The following is an 18,448-nucleotide window of genomic DNA, read 5'->3' as shown; positions in this document are numbered from 1 at the left end:
AATTAATCGAAAATAATACCAAATAGTATCAAAATTTCGTTTTTTTCTGTATTGATACAAACAAATAATTAGCAATTAATTTTAGTGTAATCAATTAATTTAATTTACACGCATCTGCAAACACGTGTAAATTTTTTTCCTAGTATGAGCTCGTTCACCGATCTTCGAATTAAATAAATCAATAAATTTCTAAAAGCTCAAGTAAATCGAAAATTTAAAAATTTTTAGGAATCGCTTTTTCAAATCGTCTTCTCAGCCTGGTAAATTTTTTAGACTTCGATTTCGAATAATGGCTAACACACTCATAATCTCAAAAAGATCAACACAGGGAAGGAGATTTTGGCGGTATGCCTGTATTTCTTTTGCCTGTACTACAAACAAATTAAGCAATAACAATCAGTAAAAAAGCCGCCGAAACTTGTGACAAATTTGACTTATAAACAAAATTGAAGTTATTTAAAAGTTATAAATTAACTGAAAAATGAGTCTCTGGGTTGATAAACATAGACCAAAAGATTTAATGAAGTTGGATTACCACAAAGAACAAGCTGTACGTCTGAAAAATCTTGTGCAACAAAGTGACTTTCCTCACCTTCTTATTTACGGGCCCTCTGGAGCCGGTAAGAAAACACGAGTTATGTGCTTATTGAGAGAGCTTTATGGATCAGGTGTGGAGCGCTTAAGGCAAGAAACAATGAATTTTACAACACCCTCAAACAAGAAAATCGAAATTATGACAGTTAGCAGTAACTATCACATTGAAGTTAACCCAACCGACGTCGGAATTCATGATCGCGTTGTTATTATGGATTTAGTAAAAAACGTTGCTCAAACTCATCAGATAGATTCAAACGGACAACGTGAATTCAAGGTTGTCATTTTAAATGAAGTAGATGATTTAACCAAGGACGCACAACACGCATTACGTAGAACCATGGAGAAATATGTGGCAACTTGTCGTCTCATACTTATTGCTAATTCTATTTCTAGAGTCATTCCAGCGATAAGATCACGTTGTTTGACGATATCAGTACCTGCACCCACTGAATCTGAAATTGCAACAGTGCTTCAACTTGTTTGTAAAAAGGAATGTCTAAGCTTACCTAATGATTTAGCACTACGTATAGCCAAATCTGCTGATCGTAATTTACGCCGAGCATTACTCATGTGTGAGGCTTGTAAGGTCCAACAATATCCCTTTACACCCGATCAAAAAGTGCCAGAACCGGATTGGCAAACATTCATAAGAGAAACTGCATCAATGATTTTATCAGAACAGTCCCCAAAAAAACTATGTGAAGTACGTCAGAAACTTTATGAACTAATAATACATGGAATACCAACAGAGACTATATTTTCAGGATTACTTAAAGAATTAGTAAGAAATTGTGATATGACTTTAAAATGTCAAGTAGCGAGCTATGCAGCACGATATGAGCACAGGATGCGATTAGGGAATAAGCCAATATTCCACCTTGAAGCTTTTGTTGCTAAATTTATGGCTATTTATAAGAAATTTATGGAAGAATCCTTAGGTGATATGTTTTGAGCAGACTGATTTTTTTTATTATTTGTGTATTAAGTAAAGTGAAAATAATTGTGAATAGCTTTTAATAAAATTAAATTAGTATTGTGACTGTAATTCAAGTAAATCATTTGAAACCTCTGGGTCTGGTGAGAAAAACCTTGGTTCCCTGTGTGGTTATACTCTATGTTCTATAAGTAATCTCTATGTAACCATCACTGATCACTCCATAGAGTTCATACCTACTCGTGGGCTTGCTGTAAACATTAGCTTGGTGCCAGATATAATTTTTGCCATATGTTTTTTGGGTCTGAAATTAGCTTCACTCTAACTTTTCACTACTCTATATCTTCTGAGGGCAATGAAATGCTCTTTTTCAAAAAGTGCTCTCACCAGAAGGCAACCAGTTTGCTGTGAGGACATTTTTGGTGTTTATGAGTACAGTGATCACTTACTATTGAGTGTACTACATGTCAGTTCATGGTAGGAATCCCTAAAAAAAGCGAGTATATAGGTAATCTCAGATCAGATCATAAAGTTGATCTTTCTTAATTCTGTACTGTTAGTAATTAATGATTAGCAGACATCTCTACCCATAATTAAAGAAAAAAAAACTAAATAATAACTAGGCAAAAGTAATGTGAAGCAAACATACATGTATCAAAAAAAGTAATTTTAAAAATTTATGAACTTTTGGCTGCTATAAATGATATTTTACAGGGCGCAAAGACAGCACAGTGTGATTGCTACCATCGACCTTTAGATATACGGTCTTAGTATTATTGTATTGAGTGATTTCAGATAGTTTTTAATCACTAGAAAATGGAACGGATCCTCCTGATCCATTAACGGTGCTTTTAGGCACCACAAGCACCGGTCACCATCCTCGTCGAACCCGTCGCTTGCGACGAAGGCCTCGACGAGCGAATTAACCCACAGACACAGCCCACTGAGTTTCTCGCTAGATCTTCTGAGTAGGTCGCGTTTCCGATCCGGTGGTAGATTCTGCGAAGCACTGCTCTTGCTAGGGTCAGTGTTAGCAACTCTCCGGTTTGAGCCCCGTGGGCTCACCTTTTTTTTATGATTGATAGATTACTGGTGGCCCGGAGGCCTTTCCAGTTTCACCAGGACATGTGGGCGAGCAAAGGCTCAGCCAGGAGGGGTGGGATTTGCTAACAACTGTCCGAGCGCCTCCGAAGGAGACCTAACAACTCGAGAGTAATTGCTTCGCGAATGAATCTACTACCGGATCGGAATCGCGACCCACTGCGAAGACCCGGCGAGAAACTCAGCGGGCTGATGCATGGGTTAGGTTGCACGTCGACCTCTTTGTCGATTTCGACGAGTACGGTTATTGGGGTTCCTAAGCCTACTCCTAGTGTTAGCGCTGAAGACGTCTAATGCAAAGGTTATTGGATCTGATGGATCCGTAAGGACGTGTCTAGGGCGTCGACGGTGACTGGCTCCTGCATGATCAGGTTTCGGGGAGTAGTCAGCGGCAGCAACGATAAGGCGATTATCATGACGCATAGCCTTATCGAAGTACCGTTCCGACGCTGATTTCATGTATTTCTGGAGTGATTCGAGGCCCAGGTCGTCGTGTAGGTCAACGTTCCTCACGAACCACGGAGCTCCAACGGCTAACCTGCAAAAGCGGGATTGTAGGGATTGGAGGGTGTCTATGTGTGTGCGGGCCGCGTGAGCGAACACCACACTCGCATAAGTCATGACGGGCCTTATGCAAGTTTTGTAAAGTGTCACCTTGTTCCGAAGGGACATTTTACTCCGCTTACAGATCATGGGATAGAGTCTGCCGAGAATAAATGCGGCTCGGTCGCGGACTGTTTTTATATGCGGGCGGAATGTCATGGATGCATCCAGGGTGACACCCAGGTACTTGACCTTCCTGGCCCAGGGTATAGGTTGGCCGAAGAGGGTGATCGGGGGGGAGCTCACCTACAAACGTTAGGGCGAAGCTGAAATAGCCTCTCAAGGCTATCAGCATAGGTAGGAAAAAAAAAATGTCAGCAAGGTCTCTTAGGAAATAAAACAACTGGTTTTAAAAGAGTTTGTAATAGTATTTCACTGGTACTGTATGAGCAAATAGTCGGATATTGTCCATCACAATCCGCATTGCTGCTGCAGTTATTTCTTCCGAAAAGTGGTCTACAATTGAAGTCTTTAATTGCAACGTTTTATCTATGATTTTTGTATCTGCTGATGCTGTAAACAAAAGGTACAGTAAATAATTATGATACATTCTTAAATTAATATGTTATGTTTTTAAGGGCTTAAAAGTTTTTGCCAATGATGTGATCAGAAAATTATACTACATAATCGCCTTAAGGGCTACTTACTCTTCTTGAGCAATAGTAATGCTCGTCAACTGTTTTATATAATAGAGATAACAATGTCATTGAAAAAAGAAATTATTTTGTTTTCGACAAATAATTCTGCTTCTCATTCATTCCCTGGCTCGCGGGTCAAAAAAATGTATAAGCACCTAAGGAGAAAAGTAGAACATCCCCATCCGAGATTTCCCAATTCGCAGGCTTGAATGTCCTAGTTTTCTCCCTAGGTGCGTAATATACTATTTCTTTGTACAGAATACTTTCCGCCTAATCGCAGTAATCTTTGCTCATGAACATCAGCAATGCCAAGCACACAGCTAAATTGGCTCCTCAGACCTGAATAAACTCTGATGAAGAGAGGAGATGAAGAATCATCTCTAAGTATTCCTCTGAACACCCCTCGTGACTCCCTTTAATATGGCACCAGCTAACTATGTCCAAGACCCGGCTTATGCAGTAGCCAGTCAGTGGTAGCCTGATGGATCCACTTGATCCACTCTCAGTTTTTTTGAACGATTCTAGTTCTAGCACTAGCAGCGGTCATAGCACAGGTCACCGAACTTTTTAAAGAGTCTGACGTGACAAGAATCACGTAATATCAGCCGCAGAACTTCTCGTTCGATCAACTCAGTGGGTCGAGCTTCCATTCCGACATTAGATTCAATTGGGAAGTAGGTGACCTTGAAGTGTTAGGCTTCTTGTGAAGACGCTTGGGCCTTCCCCGTTCAGGTGGAGCTAGAAATGCTTCCGGGCTAGGAGAATAAGCTACGTCACGTTTACGTCGAACGCTTCGAAGAGTTTGGCGAGTATTTCTGTTTTGCGTTCTAGAGTTACAGTTAAAAGCATCTAATGACAAAGAGTGGGGGTGGGGCAGCCGTTATAAGTATACTGAGACCTTAGAACTCATATCTCAAGGTGGGTGCGGCATTTTCGTTATAAATGTTTATGGGCTCTGGCAACCACTTAACATCAGGTGGGCCGCGAGCTCGTCCACCCGCCTAAGCAATAAAAAAAAGCACGAACGAACAGCACATTTGCTGTTAGACACTGAAATATTCTGGCATAAATGTAGAGATATCTGACGAGCTTAAAAAATAGTTCTTACCCCTTGGCTGAAGGAAGAAAGTTGGTAGACGTCCGTTTCTGATTGCGATACGCTCTTGTCCCAACGAAATGTAATACTCGTTATCTTTTTTTTTTCCAACATCCCACGAATACGTTATGTTAGTTTGAACACCCTCTACAAAAACAAAGACATTGATTGATCTAAGTAAGAAGTATTTAACAATCTTAAATAAGCAGACGAGTTGCTGAATTGAAGGTAATTTATCGTAAAGTTCATTAAAAAAGGCTTGCATATTTTTCATAGAATCTTAAGAAATTTTATTCTTGAATGTAGATTTTCTACATAGTACTTACGGATGTCCATGGTCATATGTGCGAATAAGGGTTCGTATATATCCGCTTTCGCCATGACTAGATCTCCGGTTACATGCAAGTCGCTACTAAAGAGTACTCCATTTTTAATTCCGTTTTCATGGAATCTGAAAATGTTAAAAGCTATTTTGCAATGGACAAGTTTTAGTACCATCACCATTTTACGATGCCGTGCGTGGTATTAAGCTATTAAGTGGTTAGTACATATTATTATAATATGATGTACATCAGCGATGATTGAGACATGGACTGTGGTGGTAGGACCTCTTGTGAGTCCGCGCGGGTAGGTACCACCACTCCGCCTATATCTACAGTGAAGCAGTAATGCGTTTCTGTTTGAAGGTTGGGACAGCCGTTGTAACTATACTTGAGACCTTAGAACTTATATCTCAAGGTGGGTGGCGCATTTACGTTGTAGATGTCTATGGGTTCCAGTAACCACTTAACACCAGGTGGGCTGTGAGCTCGTCCACCCATCTAAGCAATAAAAAAAATCGTCGTGCGCTTCCTACAGGAGTCAATGTCACTACAAAATGAATACCTACTACCGCTTACTATATGAAGCGAGGTCAGCCATAATAATTATGTAGAAATAGCCACTTCTTATCTTTTAAATTGCAACACGTTAATACGGAATTAAACAAGTATCCTACGATGCTGGGCCCCGGCCCAGCCTATAAGTTAAGCTACGATATTTCAATGTCCATTTCGAACGCCCTGTAGAGGGTTATATTGTTGAGTATGAAGATAGCTCTAAATAAAAAAAACTTAAACAAACACTAATTTAACGCAAATAAAACAGTGGGACACGGCTAGAACTAAATCTTACTACCGCTATTACTTGTAGAGGGTTTTGTTAAAGTCGTCATGGCCTCAAGGATAAGTCACATGTGTCCATGTTTTGAGTGGGGCGAACAGCCGCCGGTATTAAAATTACGTATGTATGCAGTACATTTTGAGGAAATATGGCTCTGTTAACAAGTAACGGCATTTTGTTCTCCGAGCCCACAAAGATCATAAATGCCATCAACAATAACATTCAGACATGAAGGTGATTTTTGAAATGCGTGACAATTAATTAATGTGGACAGTGAGCCTCAGTCCATAAATACCAATTTATGTACCTATGTATAAACTAACGTTAACATAACATTTACTCTGTGGGTGTTCCTAACCTGAAAATAAGCCATAACATTCATTTCAGGTTATTTTTACAGTGTCTGTTATTCGAGTCACCGCTTGCCTGTGATATATGTGCAAAAATAAATTCTCTCACGTCTGTTCGCCCTGTATTTTCCATGAACAATGGGGTTTGCATTGTCGCTTGGTCGCACACACTTTTGTTTTATCCGTATTTTTGTATACAAGCTTTCTTCCAAGAATTCAGGCGGAATAAATTTGAATAAATAAGCTAGTTATGTTTTTAGAAAAATAATCAAATATTTTATATCAATACTAGAATTTAGAACTGGCTTAGAATAGCTAGGTATATTGAAATTTAGTTCGTAAAAAGTAGGAATTCGTTGGTAAAATGTATAAAATTTTGACTTCTTGCGCTTACAAAAGGTTGTAAATGAAAGTTTGGAGGTGCTGGGATTTGAACCCAGGACTTTCAGCATGCGAAGCAGACACTCTACCACTGAGTTACACCCCCCTTGTTAAAGTTTATGAAACAATAGTAGTATATCATGTATTTTTAATTAAGATGTTGAACCTTAATGTCACGTAGAGCATAGAATCTATATGTTAATACGTGAAGGAAAAACTTTGAACCCTTTTTACGAAAATTGCGCGGACGGAGGAGTATGAAATTTCCCACACTTATAGAGAAATTATATAGGAGTGCAGAATGTTAATATTTTTTAAAATTATCATGTATCACACTACCATGTATTTGACGCACACACTCATGCATACTATTTATTTACTGTCAAACTTTTGTTCTTGACTTCTGTGGTCAAATTGAGAATAGATTAAAATTAAATATTGTTTGTTTTTATTATTATTTTTCTTTAGTTTTTTCTTGGCGAAATTTGTGATTATAGAAGTATAATAGTCTTTTAAAATAGAATCATAATAGTGTACAAACTTATAATTTCAATTAATTATAGTCGAATTTCGACTACCGCGCGACTACTAGTATTTGTTATTTAGTAAACATTTCATACTGAATATTGACATTTATAGAAACCGGACAGATAATAATTATAGGTACTCGTAATTAAGTAACATTTGTCTTTAGTGACTTCTTTTAACCAATGCGATTACCTATAAACATAAATAAGGCAAAGTTAAAGATTAAAAAGGATTAAAAAATTACCTTTTATCGACCAGTTTGGTCCAACTGATACCGGTAACAATGACTTTCCTCAATAAGAAGGATAGTTGCTGCTCGGGTAACGCGATGGCGACACTGTTTATGTAAATCGGGTCCACGGGCGTCATTCCGTAATGACCTGAATCCATGAGGTTGAAGAATGTTCTCAAACCACGCCGCAGGCAGTCGATGTCATCGGCCCGACATGGCGGAAAGGGAATAGGTGTTGTTGTAGCTAAAATAAAATAATTTAATATGACTTTGCATTCATAAAAAATCATGAAAAATTGCATTCAAAAACAGGCCCACCTACTGACGAACAGTTTCCGTCGAAAGAAATGGTCGGTCGCAACTACCATATTTGTGCAGAAATTTTTTTAAGGGTAAAAGTTCTATTTTTATTTTAGTGTGAGCCTCGTGTGGTAAAATACTTTATCATTGATAGTTTACTGGTGGCCCGAAGGCCTTTCCAGTTTCACCAGGACAGGTGGGCGAGCAAAGGCTCAGCCAAGAGGGGCGGGATTAGCTAACAACTGCTCGAGCGCCTCCGAAGGAGACCTAACAACTCAAGAGCAATTGCTTCGCGAATGAATCTACTACCGGATCGGAATCGCGACCCGCTGAGAAGATCCGGCGAGAAACTCAGCGAGCTGATTCATGGGTTAGGTTGCACGGCGAACTCTTTGTCGAGTTCGACGAGTACAGACCTCTTTGAAAATATTGACTGAGCAGTAGGCTTAAAAATTGTGTGAAGATATAAAAATAAATCTAAATTTTATACATACAACCTTAAGCGATCAATATAATGATAATTTTGTTTTAACTTTTCGTTCTCTTTGATCTGACGAACATTTAAATCCTACTTTACTACAAATTTAACACTATGTAATTAATTAAGGAAAGATTCACCAATAAGTTTAAATATTTCACAGTGTTCATTGTGATAATATGTCCTTAAACAATACAAATCCCGGAATAAATAAGTTTACGGGCATGCATCTAGTAATACTAAAACGAATTTGAACCTTTTTTGTAAATAATTCTAAATAAACAATGTGAATATTTAATGTTGACCCAACAGATTCAGAATATTAGATTTATTCAACACATCCGGTGCCCGATACCTGTCTACTTATATTTTATGTTTCATGTGAGATTGCTCAATATAACCGAAAAGGGCCTAAGACTAAAACTTCCACACATTATTCACGCATAGATTTATTTCTGAATAACATGACATGTCATTTTCAAATGAATTCGAGGTAACGGAAGGCTCAGTAGCTTCTTGAATAAAACAAAGATAAGCTTCTCAAGGCTATATCTTAGGTAAGAAAAAAAAGAAGGCAATTTTTTATTCATTGCATCCGTTCTTCTTAACGAACCTCGATTTTAAAACCGGCCCTGGGTTTAAGACGCTTGTATTATTTCAAGGTCTTTAAAAAAAAACTTTAATGCCCTTTCGAAGTCTTTTTATATACTTCATGGTACCTACATGTGGAAAGGGTCATCTAGAGTTCTATACGTACCTACAGATTTTAAGGCCACGAAGCCGAATTGAATTAAAAATAAAACTATGTATAATAGAAACACATTGCGGGGTTTTGAATACAACAGTGAAATAAAAACATATATTTTTTTTAAATTGATTTCATTAAACTTACTGATCTACTAATGAAATGATTAAATAAAAAAATTAGATTGAGAAGATAGAACGAATTATTTGTTTGAAAAAGTTTATTCTGGACATTTTTGTCTCACAAAATATTCTCTTCTTGTTTAGCTTGTTATCTCTATATTAAATTTGCGCACCTACCAGTCACAGCGTATAGTAGCCCCTTAGGCTATCAACAAATACTTAAGTAGGGGAAAAATAAATTCCCTATTTCAATTTAAATACTACCGTCATTTCAAAATATCCTAATGACAGTAAATCCAAACCTAGTTTACCACTATTATAGAAGAAAACCCTAATTCAGATTTTTTTTTGCTGATGTTAGTTCAGTGACATTAAGATTTAATTGGTAAGGCAATAAAGATGTCAGCAGCAGGTTTCGAATTTCCGAACGTTCTCATCAGATATCAATAACTCGTAAAACCAGTGGAATAATTTAATTGAGAGTAGATTTTTATGGTGACCCTGTAAATTTCGATTAAGTTTTATTATTAAAAGATAATAGTAATATCGTAATAAATCACTGGTATTATTAAATCTATTCATCAGCAAATTGAGATTTGACAATGAATTTTAGATATTTTGGGGTTTGGGTGTTTTTTTTAGTATAATATATTAATTTATAAAAAATACATAAATCAGTGTTTTTGTGATCTTAATTTTCGATTTGGAATATTTCGAATTGTAATTTTAAACTCTAACATTAAGTCTAAATACAGGTATGCCTAAATGAAAGCCAACACAGGTAATAAATAGAATAGCTAAAATGAAAAAAGAAATAACTCACTGCTTACTTCACGCCTTCTCTCTAATAAATTTTGTCCGGCACATAAAAATATATAGTTCATTGCAAGAACGCTTACTACAAAACGTAGGTACGACATCTCGTGTGCCCAAACAGATATGAACAAAATATCAGGTATAGCGGGACTTATTTTTATGCATCAATTTATTTTAAAATAAAACGGAAAACCAGACTATGTTTATTGAGCACCAGCAGCAAAATGACACCAAGCTGTGAACAGAGAAGGCAGGATTATTTAAAGCACGTCATTTTATTCACAAACCAGTATTGTACATCCCTTTGTTTAATTTAGAGCAATTTGAAAGTTATATTTTAACCTTTAACATTTCAGGTCGTTGGTATATTCGCGCGAGTATTGCGTAGAGCGTAACATATTTTAATTATGTATGTATATTATTTATTTACGTTTCTTACTGTTATTCCTATGTAAATTTTTTGTCACTAATAAAATTAATATTCATTTGTGTGTTTTACAAATAAAAATCCACTTTGCTCCTGTAGACTTTATAATGATGTCTTCGATCACGACATTCCTATTTGAAATCTTAACTTATGTTTACTTATTTACAATGTCAATAATGACGATGACTAAAAGATAAGAAGATGCTACTAATTTTCTGCACAGATTGGTATGTGAAAGTTTGAATCATTTACATACGTTAGCCGTGAGAATAATTAAACTGTACCACTTTTACCTACTACTATTCCATTAGTGGTAGGTGGTAGGACCTCTTGTGAGTTCGCACGGATAGGTACCACCACCCTGCCTATTTCTGTCGTGAAGCAGTAATGCGTTTCGGTTTGAAGGGTGGGGCAGCCATTGTAACTAACTTTACTGAGACCTTAGAACTTATATCTCAAGGTGGGTGGCGCATTTACGTTGTAGATGTCTATGGGCGGACCTGGTGTTAAATGGTTACTGGAAACCATTTAACACCAGGTGGGCTACGAGATCGTCCACTCATCTAAGCAAAAAAATATATCTTGAAATTCGAATGTTAATTTAGGATTTCAATTATCCGCTGCCGGGTCTGTACCGAGCGGAGCTGAACCGGTCGGACGAAAAGTACAAAGGGGTCGTTGACTGGGTTTTTTGAAGCACTGACTTCCATCTGCGGTTACCTTGGTAAGGGGAGGGGGGGGGGGAATTCTCATGCCCTAAGTGTATATCCCGCGCGCCCCTTTAGTTCAGGTATACGGGCATCTCATAAGAAATTTGGTCCAAAAGAATGGATTGTAGCCATACTTTTTGGTTTTCAAATTAGCATATTCATACAGCATTGGGTGGTGATAATTACGTGGCGGTGTGTATTTTGGTAACTAACGCTACTTATTTTAGTAATTAGCGTTCCGTATATCTATAAATTTCTGATGGTAAGACCTGACTAATATATGCGGAAAACGGTAATTCGGAACTATTTGAAGAATAAGACTGACGTATAATACGATAAGGAGTTCGTACTCATGCTGTGCAGAGTGATTTAAGATGTGATGTGTTTGTTAATTATAACACTAAATAAACTGTAAGTTCGGCCGTGCATCTAGAACAAAAAAATATTTTAAAACAAAACTAGGTTAAGCAACGGTATACAGGCTTTCTGTGAGAGGCGACTGATTGACCAGTCGCACGGTCAAGTGTAGCATTTAATTGTGTGGACTTAATAGGAATGTGAACGAATAATTGTTTATACTTAATTACGTTTGTGAATTTAGATTGTTTTCTTTTTTAATTAATATGTTTAATAGTATCTTTCATAATTAGTTAGGAAACTTTAAAGAAACTTTAAAAGTGCTAAGACAAACGTTACCTACTTACTTAAAATACTAAAGTAACATTTGAACAATTAATATTTCAGATCGAAATGGAATTTACTTGAACTTCTTGACTTTCTTGATTATATCTTAAGTTAATTCACGTAAAAACACTTTGGCTTTAATGAAATTTAGGTGAAATTTTAATCTTTATCCATTGCTTTTGAAATTTTTGGACACGAATTTAATTTTTGGAAATAAAATATCACTGTATGAGTATCTATTCTAGGGTTTCATAAGATGAAAAAAGAAACTTGTTTTAAATCACACAAACCTGCAAAACTAACAAAACGCAGATACAAATATAAATAAAACGAATAAACTAATTGAAATGACTCGCGCACCTTCGGAACGTGGATCTCCTTGATGACCTGGAGCTTGATTCAGTCAGTAAGTATCTACAGTCGGCATAATTGCGCCACTTTGAGAAGGCGGCACGACATGATAACTTTCTTGTCGTGGCCGCTGAGAATTACATACCCGATCCTGTAGACCGAATGGTAAATAGTCGACGTCGCCCAAAACACGTCATTACGGATCCTTCCGATCCATTAACGGTGCTTTTAAGTACCACAAGCACTGGTCACCGTCCTCGTCGACCCCGTTGCTTGCGACGAAGGGCTCGACGAGCGAATTAAACTATAGACACAGCCCACTGAGTTTCTCGCCGGATCTTCTCAGTGGGTCGCGTTTCCGATCCGGTGGTAGATTCTGCGAAGCACTGCTCTAGCTAGAGCCGTGCTAACAACACTCCGGTTTGAGCCCCGTGAGCTCACCTACATGTTAGGGTGAAGCTGAAATAGCCTCTCAAGGCTATTAGCAGAGGTGGGAAAAAAAAGCGCACCTTTTGTTGTAGACCGATTGAGCTGGTGACATAGCCCACCCGTGTCCCAGATTTTGAGGGGCACGAGCCTTCTCTGCTGGACCTTCTGCTGACCACCGACCTAGCCGGATATAGTGTGGTGGTCGGTATAAGTCAGCAGATTCCAGAATTTCTAAGACGAGCGGCTAAGGAGCTATTCCTCCGGGAACTGTACTTTTTGGTCGCTTGCCCAGTCTGCAGAAGAAAACTTTTGCCAGTCTAGTCTCCCACCACTGCACAAATCCGATGACAGTCTGGCCCATAGTGCTAAGAGAGAGAACTTTTCGCCTCGAACTCTACTATGGAAGACGGGAGTGCCACGCCTCTGAACATCCCCGTGTGTGATAGCTCTCTGCCGGAGATCTGCTTCACAGAGTTTGCAGTCAGGCAGAAAGAAGCTCCGGCTTCTGGACGACCATAAGTTGAGTAGATCAGATTGCATCCCCACAGTGATCCCCTGTGCTGACACCTGCGCTAACGCGTATCGTATATGCATCGCATTTATTATAGCACTAAGAGGATTCTGTCTTCATGGAAGACTGCCAATTTTCACTATCCTCAAGAAGGGTAACTAGTCGGACCTACAGAGTTATAGCCCTAGCAATAACTTCCTTGCTTTCCAAGGTGATGGAGCGAAAAATACATATGCAACTCCTGTAGTATCTTGAGGATCGCCAGCTGATCAGTTACCGACAGTACGGTTTCCGTCATGGTCATTCGGCAAGCGATCTTCACGACGGTGAGTGACGGTCGATGGGGACGGTAACCGCTCACCATCAGGTGGGCCATATGTTTGTCTGTCTACAAAGGTAATATAATAAAATAAAAATAAAAATGGCAGAAACTTTAACGCAAATGTTTAGAACCAAGAACAACCGTACAAAGTTTGTAGTTCTAATGCAAACAAAAAGTTAGTCTTCTTTAAGTAAATCGACACCCCTAAGCTACAGGTTTGGTTATGTTAGTGTGGGTGCTCACTAAAAACTTCCTGACGCAGTTCGATCAACTTTGATATTATTTAAAAAAAAACCTCCTGAATAACTTGCCAGTCATCAACTACTATTTAAAGCAGAGAATAAAAAATGTCTGTTCAAACGACTCAACGTTTTTGAGCTCCCATTTCATGTTACGAACTGTATTTTAATCTAAATTTATGTTAATATACAATATGTTATAATAAATTTTAATAATATCACTTAAATAAACATACAGGGTGTAATGCAACTACCTCTGAAGCTACGAGCCTAACGTAAACAAAATTAATATTTGTTTACTGTTAAAGACATATAAACTTATCAATCTAGTAACCAAATTCCTTGAAGCCGTGAGTTGGTTGTTATTATTCTTACAATGTGTACAATTCTAATTATAATAATTGAATATTCTTAGTGTATGTAGCTCCGAAAAACATTTGTGCTTGAACTGTTCCAATACCATCTCTTATACGCATATCTTTCGGTAGGGAGAGGCTTGGCTGTGCCTCTGGCATTGCTGACGTCCATGAGCGACGGTAACCACTCACCATCAGGTGGGCCGTGTTCTTGTCTGCTTTCAGGGGCAATAAAATATATATATACATGTAGTTATAATAGTTATTCAATAAGATCTCTTGTAGGGTATAATCATAAGACGTTACAAGCTACACCGTGATAATACCGTGTGCTCTCCAATTTATTTTCGTGCGGGCTAGTGATATACGGGATGCGATAATGTTTTCAGTGATAAAGTGTCCCTTGGGCGCGTGTAGATATTTCCTTAATTGGAGCTGCTGAATTTTTATGAAAATAAATTTGTAAGTAGACGTTACTTATATCCACGTTATTCCGGAGTGATAGATTTTTTTGTCATAGATCATATATGTATATTATATAAGATAGTTCTTTGGATAAATTCATTCATTTATTGTTAAAATCTACATATTATGTATTTTGTTTTGAGTCACAGTATTAATTAACCGGCGATTACACCAGTGTAAATTATCTATATAGAAGTCATTTGTATGAAAACCTAAATCCAGTTTTAAATAATTTTCTAATTGATTTTTACGCCTAATTATTCCACAACGAAATTGTTCAAGCTTAAACTTAGCAGATATGAGAATTCAATTAACAAAAAATGTATGAAATTCTCTGAATATTTCCCTTCAGTTTCATTATGCCGGAACCAAGCTGATAAATGATCTGTGCAAATTTAATGATCGCTCGATTTAAGCACATCATGTGACACGGACAAACAATGGGATTTGATCCTAACCATAACGACTAAAATAATGTTAATTTATATTTTAATTTTAGTTAATTACGCCGATGAGTGAACTAATCCACAATTGTTTATATTATGCAATTTAAGGATCTATACAAGTACTTAACGAATTTGCTGTAATTTTTTTGGTAAGTTACGTTAAGTATTCTAGTAAGCACTCGTTTTTCACGCCACACCCATATTTAATATTTCGATTATGTGGCGGTTCAAATCTAGTGGAAAGAATTAAAAAAAAATGTTTTTATTTTATAACGCGTGTGCACGGGCGCACATTTCACACCGAAGGAAAAAGGAAAAGGAAAGGAACTTGAAAAAAAAACTTTAATAATAATAATAAGGACACAATATGGGCATTGAAATGTTTTTTAAATGTCTTTGATTGAAAAATCATTTCAAGGAATGTCAGTCAGAAAAATCATCATGAAAGAATCAAAAGTGAATTGTGGCATATTGTGTTTTTTTTATTTTAGTTGCCATATTTTGACTGTTCGATCTTTAATGTAGTTCAAGATTGAAGAAGTAGATACCGTATCTTCCTAATCGAGATTCAACGAGCATAAAGAATATCATGAGATTATTGTCCACCAAAAGATAAATTGTGAAAAATATGCTACAGGAATATTTTCGCAACCTTTGCCCGTTTATTGCTCTCGGGAGAAGAATGTTAAAATAAAAACAAATTCTGTCCAGAGTTTCTTCTTAAAACTTGGTTGGCACGTAATTGTGGTCATTAATTGTAGTCATGCTTAAATTAGTCAATTAATTAATCACAAATGACATTTTTGTGGCTCACCACGCTGGAAAATACCGCTAGGTATATGTAATTTTACTTGCTTGACCTAACCAACGTCGATGCTTGTAATGGGTATCCGAAGTTGAATAAGCTGTAGAAGAAAACAAACGGAAAAACTAAATGATAATCAGCAAAACAAAAGGAGACAAATGGATGGAAGCAGCATTACCAACTTCAACAATGGCATTTCAAGTACATTTATGCCCAAACAAGAGCTAGTTTTGTGAAATTCTATCGCAAAAAGATGTAGCCTACCAAAAATCATTGACGGAATACGTTTCCTTAGTAGTCTTGTCCCGAGAGCAATAAAGGAGTCGAGATTGCGAAAATATTCCTATTTAATTTTATTCGCAATTTATCATTTAGCAGACAGTATGTAATTTCGTAACGTTTTTCGTGTTTGTTAAATCTTGATTAAAAAACGTAGTTCCTTGTCCATTTTGAACTACATTATAATATAGCAAAGTTTTCGATTCGCCAAAACTTTATTATGAATGAAAAAACCCATGATTGTTTCTTCTTAGTCTAAAAGACTGAAATGTATACCCATTATTAATAATAAAAATAATATTTATTCCTCTTATTTATATTTATCGCTAATATTTATCTTCCATCCAATTTACTAATGATATATGTGAAATAAAAATCAAATTCACATAATGAGCACTTAACTAGAATTGCTTAAATGATCATGTAGGAAAAATTTTGAAAAATCGTGGTGTGCGGATAGCGCATAGTTGAGGTGGCGTTTGTAGTCAGCGCGATGCCTCCATTGGACCTGGAAGCGGAGGCGCTCGCGGCGGATCATGTGTCCTCCACTCCAAGGGATCGCCGCATCCTGGTGCGGAAGCAGTTTTAGCATCGGACCCTCGATTTCGGCGGTCCGATGCTCAATGATTTTATAGTGAACTACTAATCCTACCTCGTTTGGTACAACAACGTCCAACGATGCTACAAATAATGGGTCAGTAGATCGGAATTCGGGTATTTCTCCATTATTTACTTCTAATCTGTTCGTTGGCACTCGTTAAGCAATCCGCGTCGCCATTTTTTTTCACAATTTGCACAATTTGAGAACACCTGTAATGCAATTTCAAATACAAAACCAAAATAACTCTAATAAATTTAAAAAATAATTCATATATGTATTAATTGGTTTATTTAACGGGTTATATTTGTAAAAAAATAAGGTAAAATAAATAAAAATAAAAATCATTTATTGCCTTTCACATTAAATTAAATTGAGTATAAATAAATGAAGAAAAAATGCAAAAGGAGGTGGCTCAGCTAATGCTGTTCATAATCAATAAATCGAACAACGCTGATTTTCAGTCATCTCCGTTTCTCTTTGGTTCATTGCAAGAATCAAGGCTAGGTACGTATGTAAAGACTTAGAACGTGGTTTTTACATTGCTCGAAATGCACATCCTGGTTATGAATTATCACATAGGTACCTGTACAGACACTACATGCTCAACAAACACGAGAACCAAGAATAGTTTCAAAGAAGCGATATCTTCGAACTCAAGAACATCGTAAGGAACAGACTATTTAAGGTATTATTTATAAAACATCAACTAAGAAATTTAAGTTATCACAGGTCAAAAATTATCAACTGTTGACAATTTGGAATAGCATGGAAGATAAGCAGTCGGCCGAGTGATTAGTGTTATTTGAACGATAGCTACAACATTCTAGAGTCTACGTTCAAATTAAAACAATTTTTGGAGGTCAGTATGCGTGGTATGCTAAAATAGGAGTGGTTTTTGTTTCGAATGAGACGTTGCTAACTAAATGACACCTCTTGCATCTCACGGGCTACTTCATGGAGTCTGAATGGAGCTTTTCATCGCCGGACCGCTCCTTCGCATCGCGTGTACAATGCAGTGGCTTCTGCAATACTCACAAACGTTGTGTATCGTCCGTCCGTCCGATTCATCACTGCCGAAAGATGAGCGTCATGGTTTGCGATTCACCAAGTTGTTGAGGTTAGATTTATTGAATCATCTTTGACAGCCAGCGGAGAGCGCTCTCCGGGATCCAGTATGACGTCTTTGCTATCATTCACCGATGTTACATCGAATAGTACTGACTGTGACGCCATGCTGCGTTTATTGCAGCCTCAACATCTCTAATCTCATGATAAAAACTAGCCTCAAATTAGAGCTCCGTTTACATTAATCAGATGGAGTCTACCGAGTATGAGTCCGGCTAGGTTACGGAATGATTTAATGTGGCGACGGAAAGTCAATCTCTTATCCAAAAACCAATGTGCTTGACCTTCGCAGCCTATTATCATATTTTTTTTGTAATAAGATTCATTTCATACACAATAATTAAGCTCCATTTTTTTTCTAGTTCTATTAATATTCCGCACTTGAGCACCTTTGGTATCGTTATGGTGGGCATTATCACTGCAACGCGGATTTATTATACTTACTGGCAGTAATTATGGACACGGGATTAAATTTTAATTTAGAAATTGTGAAACAAAAGAATAATTGAGGCGGTGAGTGCAAAAGTGGCCTAAGCTTACCATAGTTAGTATGGAGATAATGAGGTTTGAATTTACTTTTACACTGCTTCGTACGCAAAAGCAATACGCACAAAAT

General features: G+C 37.2%; 2 protein-coding genes and 1 non-coding gene across 7 annotated transcripts; 1 reads left to right on the top strand and 2 right to left on the bottom strand.

Moving 5' to 3' along the window:
* The first annotated feature begins 328 nt into the window (after positions 1-328).
* On the top strand, positions 329-1,642 carry LOC101735712 (replication factor C subunit 3). The gene has a single exon (XM_004932611.3). The coding sequence runs from the start codon at positions 482-484 to the stop codon at positions 1,547-1,549; it is 1,068 nt and encodes a 355-aa protein (XP_004932668.1). The 5' UTR covers positions 329-481; the 3' UTR covers positions 1,550-1,642.
* A 1,940-nt stretch (positions 1,643-3,582) lies between these two features.
* Positions 3,583-17,849, bottom strand: LOC101735573 (juvenile hormone-binding protein). Of its 5 annotated transcripts, none has more exons than XM_062675235.1 (7): positions 17,743-17,849; positions 16,759-16,916; positions 10,090-10,317; positions 7,634-7,865; positions 5,296-5,420; positions 4,982-5,116; positions 3,583-3,748 (listed from the first exon to the last, which is right to left on the bottom strand). In XM_062675235.1, the coding sequence occupies exons 3-7, from the start codon at positions 10,184-10,186 to the stop codon at positions 3,585-3,587; spliced, it is 753 nt and encodes a 250-aa protein (XP_062531219.1). In that variant the 5' UTR covers positions 10,187-10,317; positions 16,759-16,916; positions 17,743-17,849; the 3' UTR covers positions 3,583-3,584. The 5 variants fall into 5 exon arrangements, with proteins under 5 accessions (XP_062531219.1, XP_062531217.1, XP_062531220.1 ...); XM_062675233.1 differs by lacking the exon at positions 17,743-17,849 and adding an exon at positions 17,291-17,410; XM_062675236.1 differs by lacking the exons at positions 16,759-16,916; positions 17,743-17,849 and adding an exon at positions 12,264-12,566.
* On the bottom strand, positions 6,896-6,967 carry TRNAA-CGC (transfer RNA alanine (anticodon CGC)). The gene has a single exon. It is a non-coding gene; the product is annotated as a tRNA-Ala (tRNA).
* Positions 17,850-18,448: the final 599 nt, after the last annotated feature.

Source organism: Bombyx mori, chromosome 23, assembly GCF_030269925.1.
Source record: "Bombyx mori chromosome 23, ASM3026992v2".
NCBI lineage: Eukaryota > Metazoa > Arthropoda > Insecta > Lepidoptera > Bombycidae > Bombyx > Bombyx mori.
Note: the sequence above shows the minus strand (reverse complement) of the source record. Positions and strands in the feature narration are given on the sequence as shown.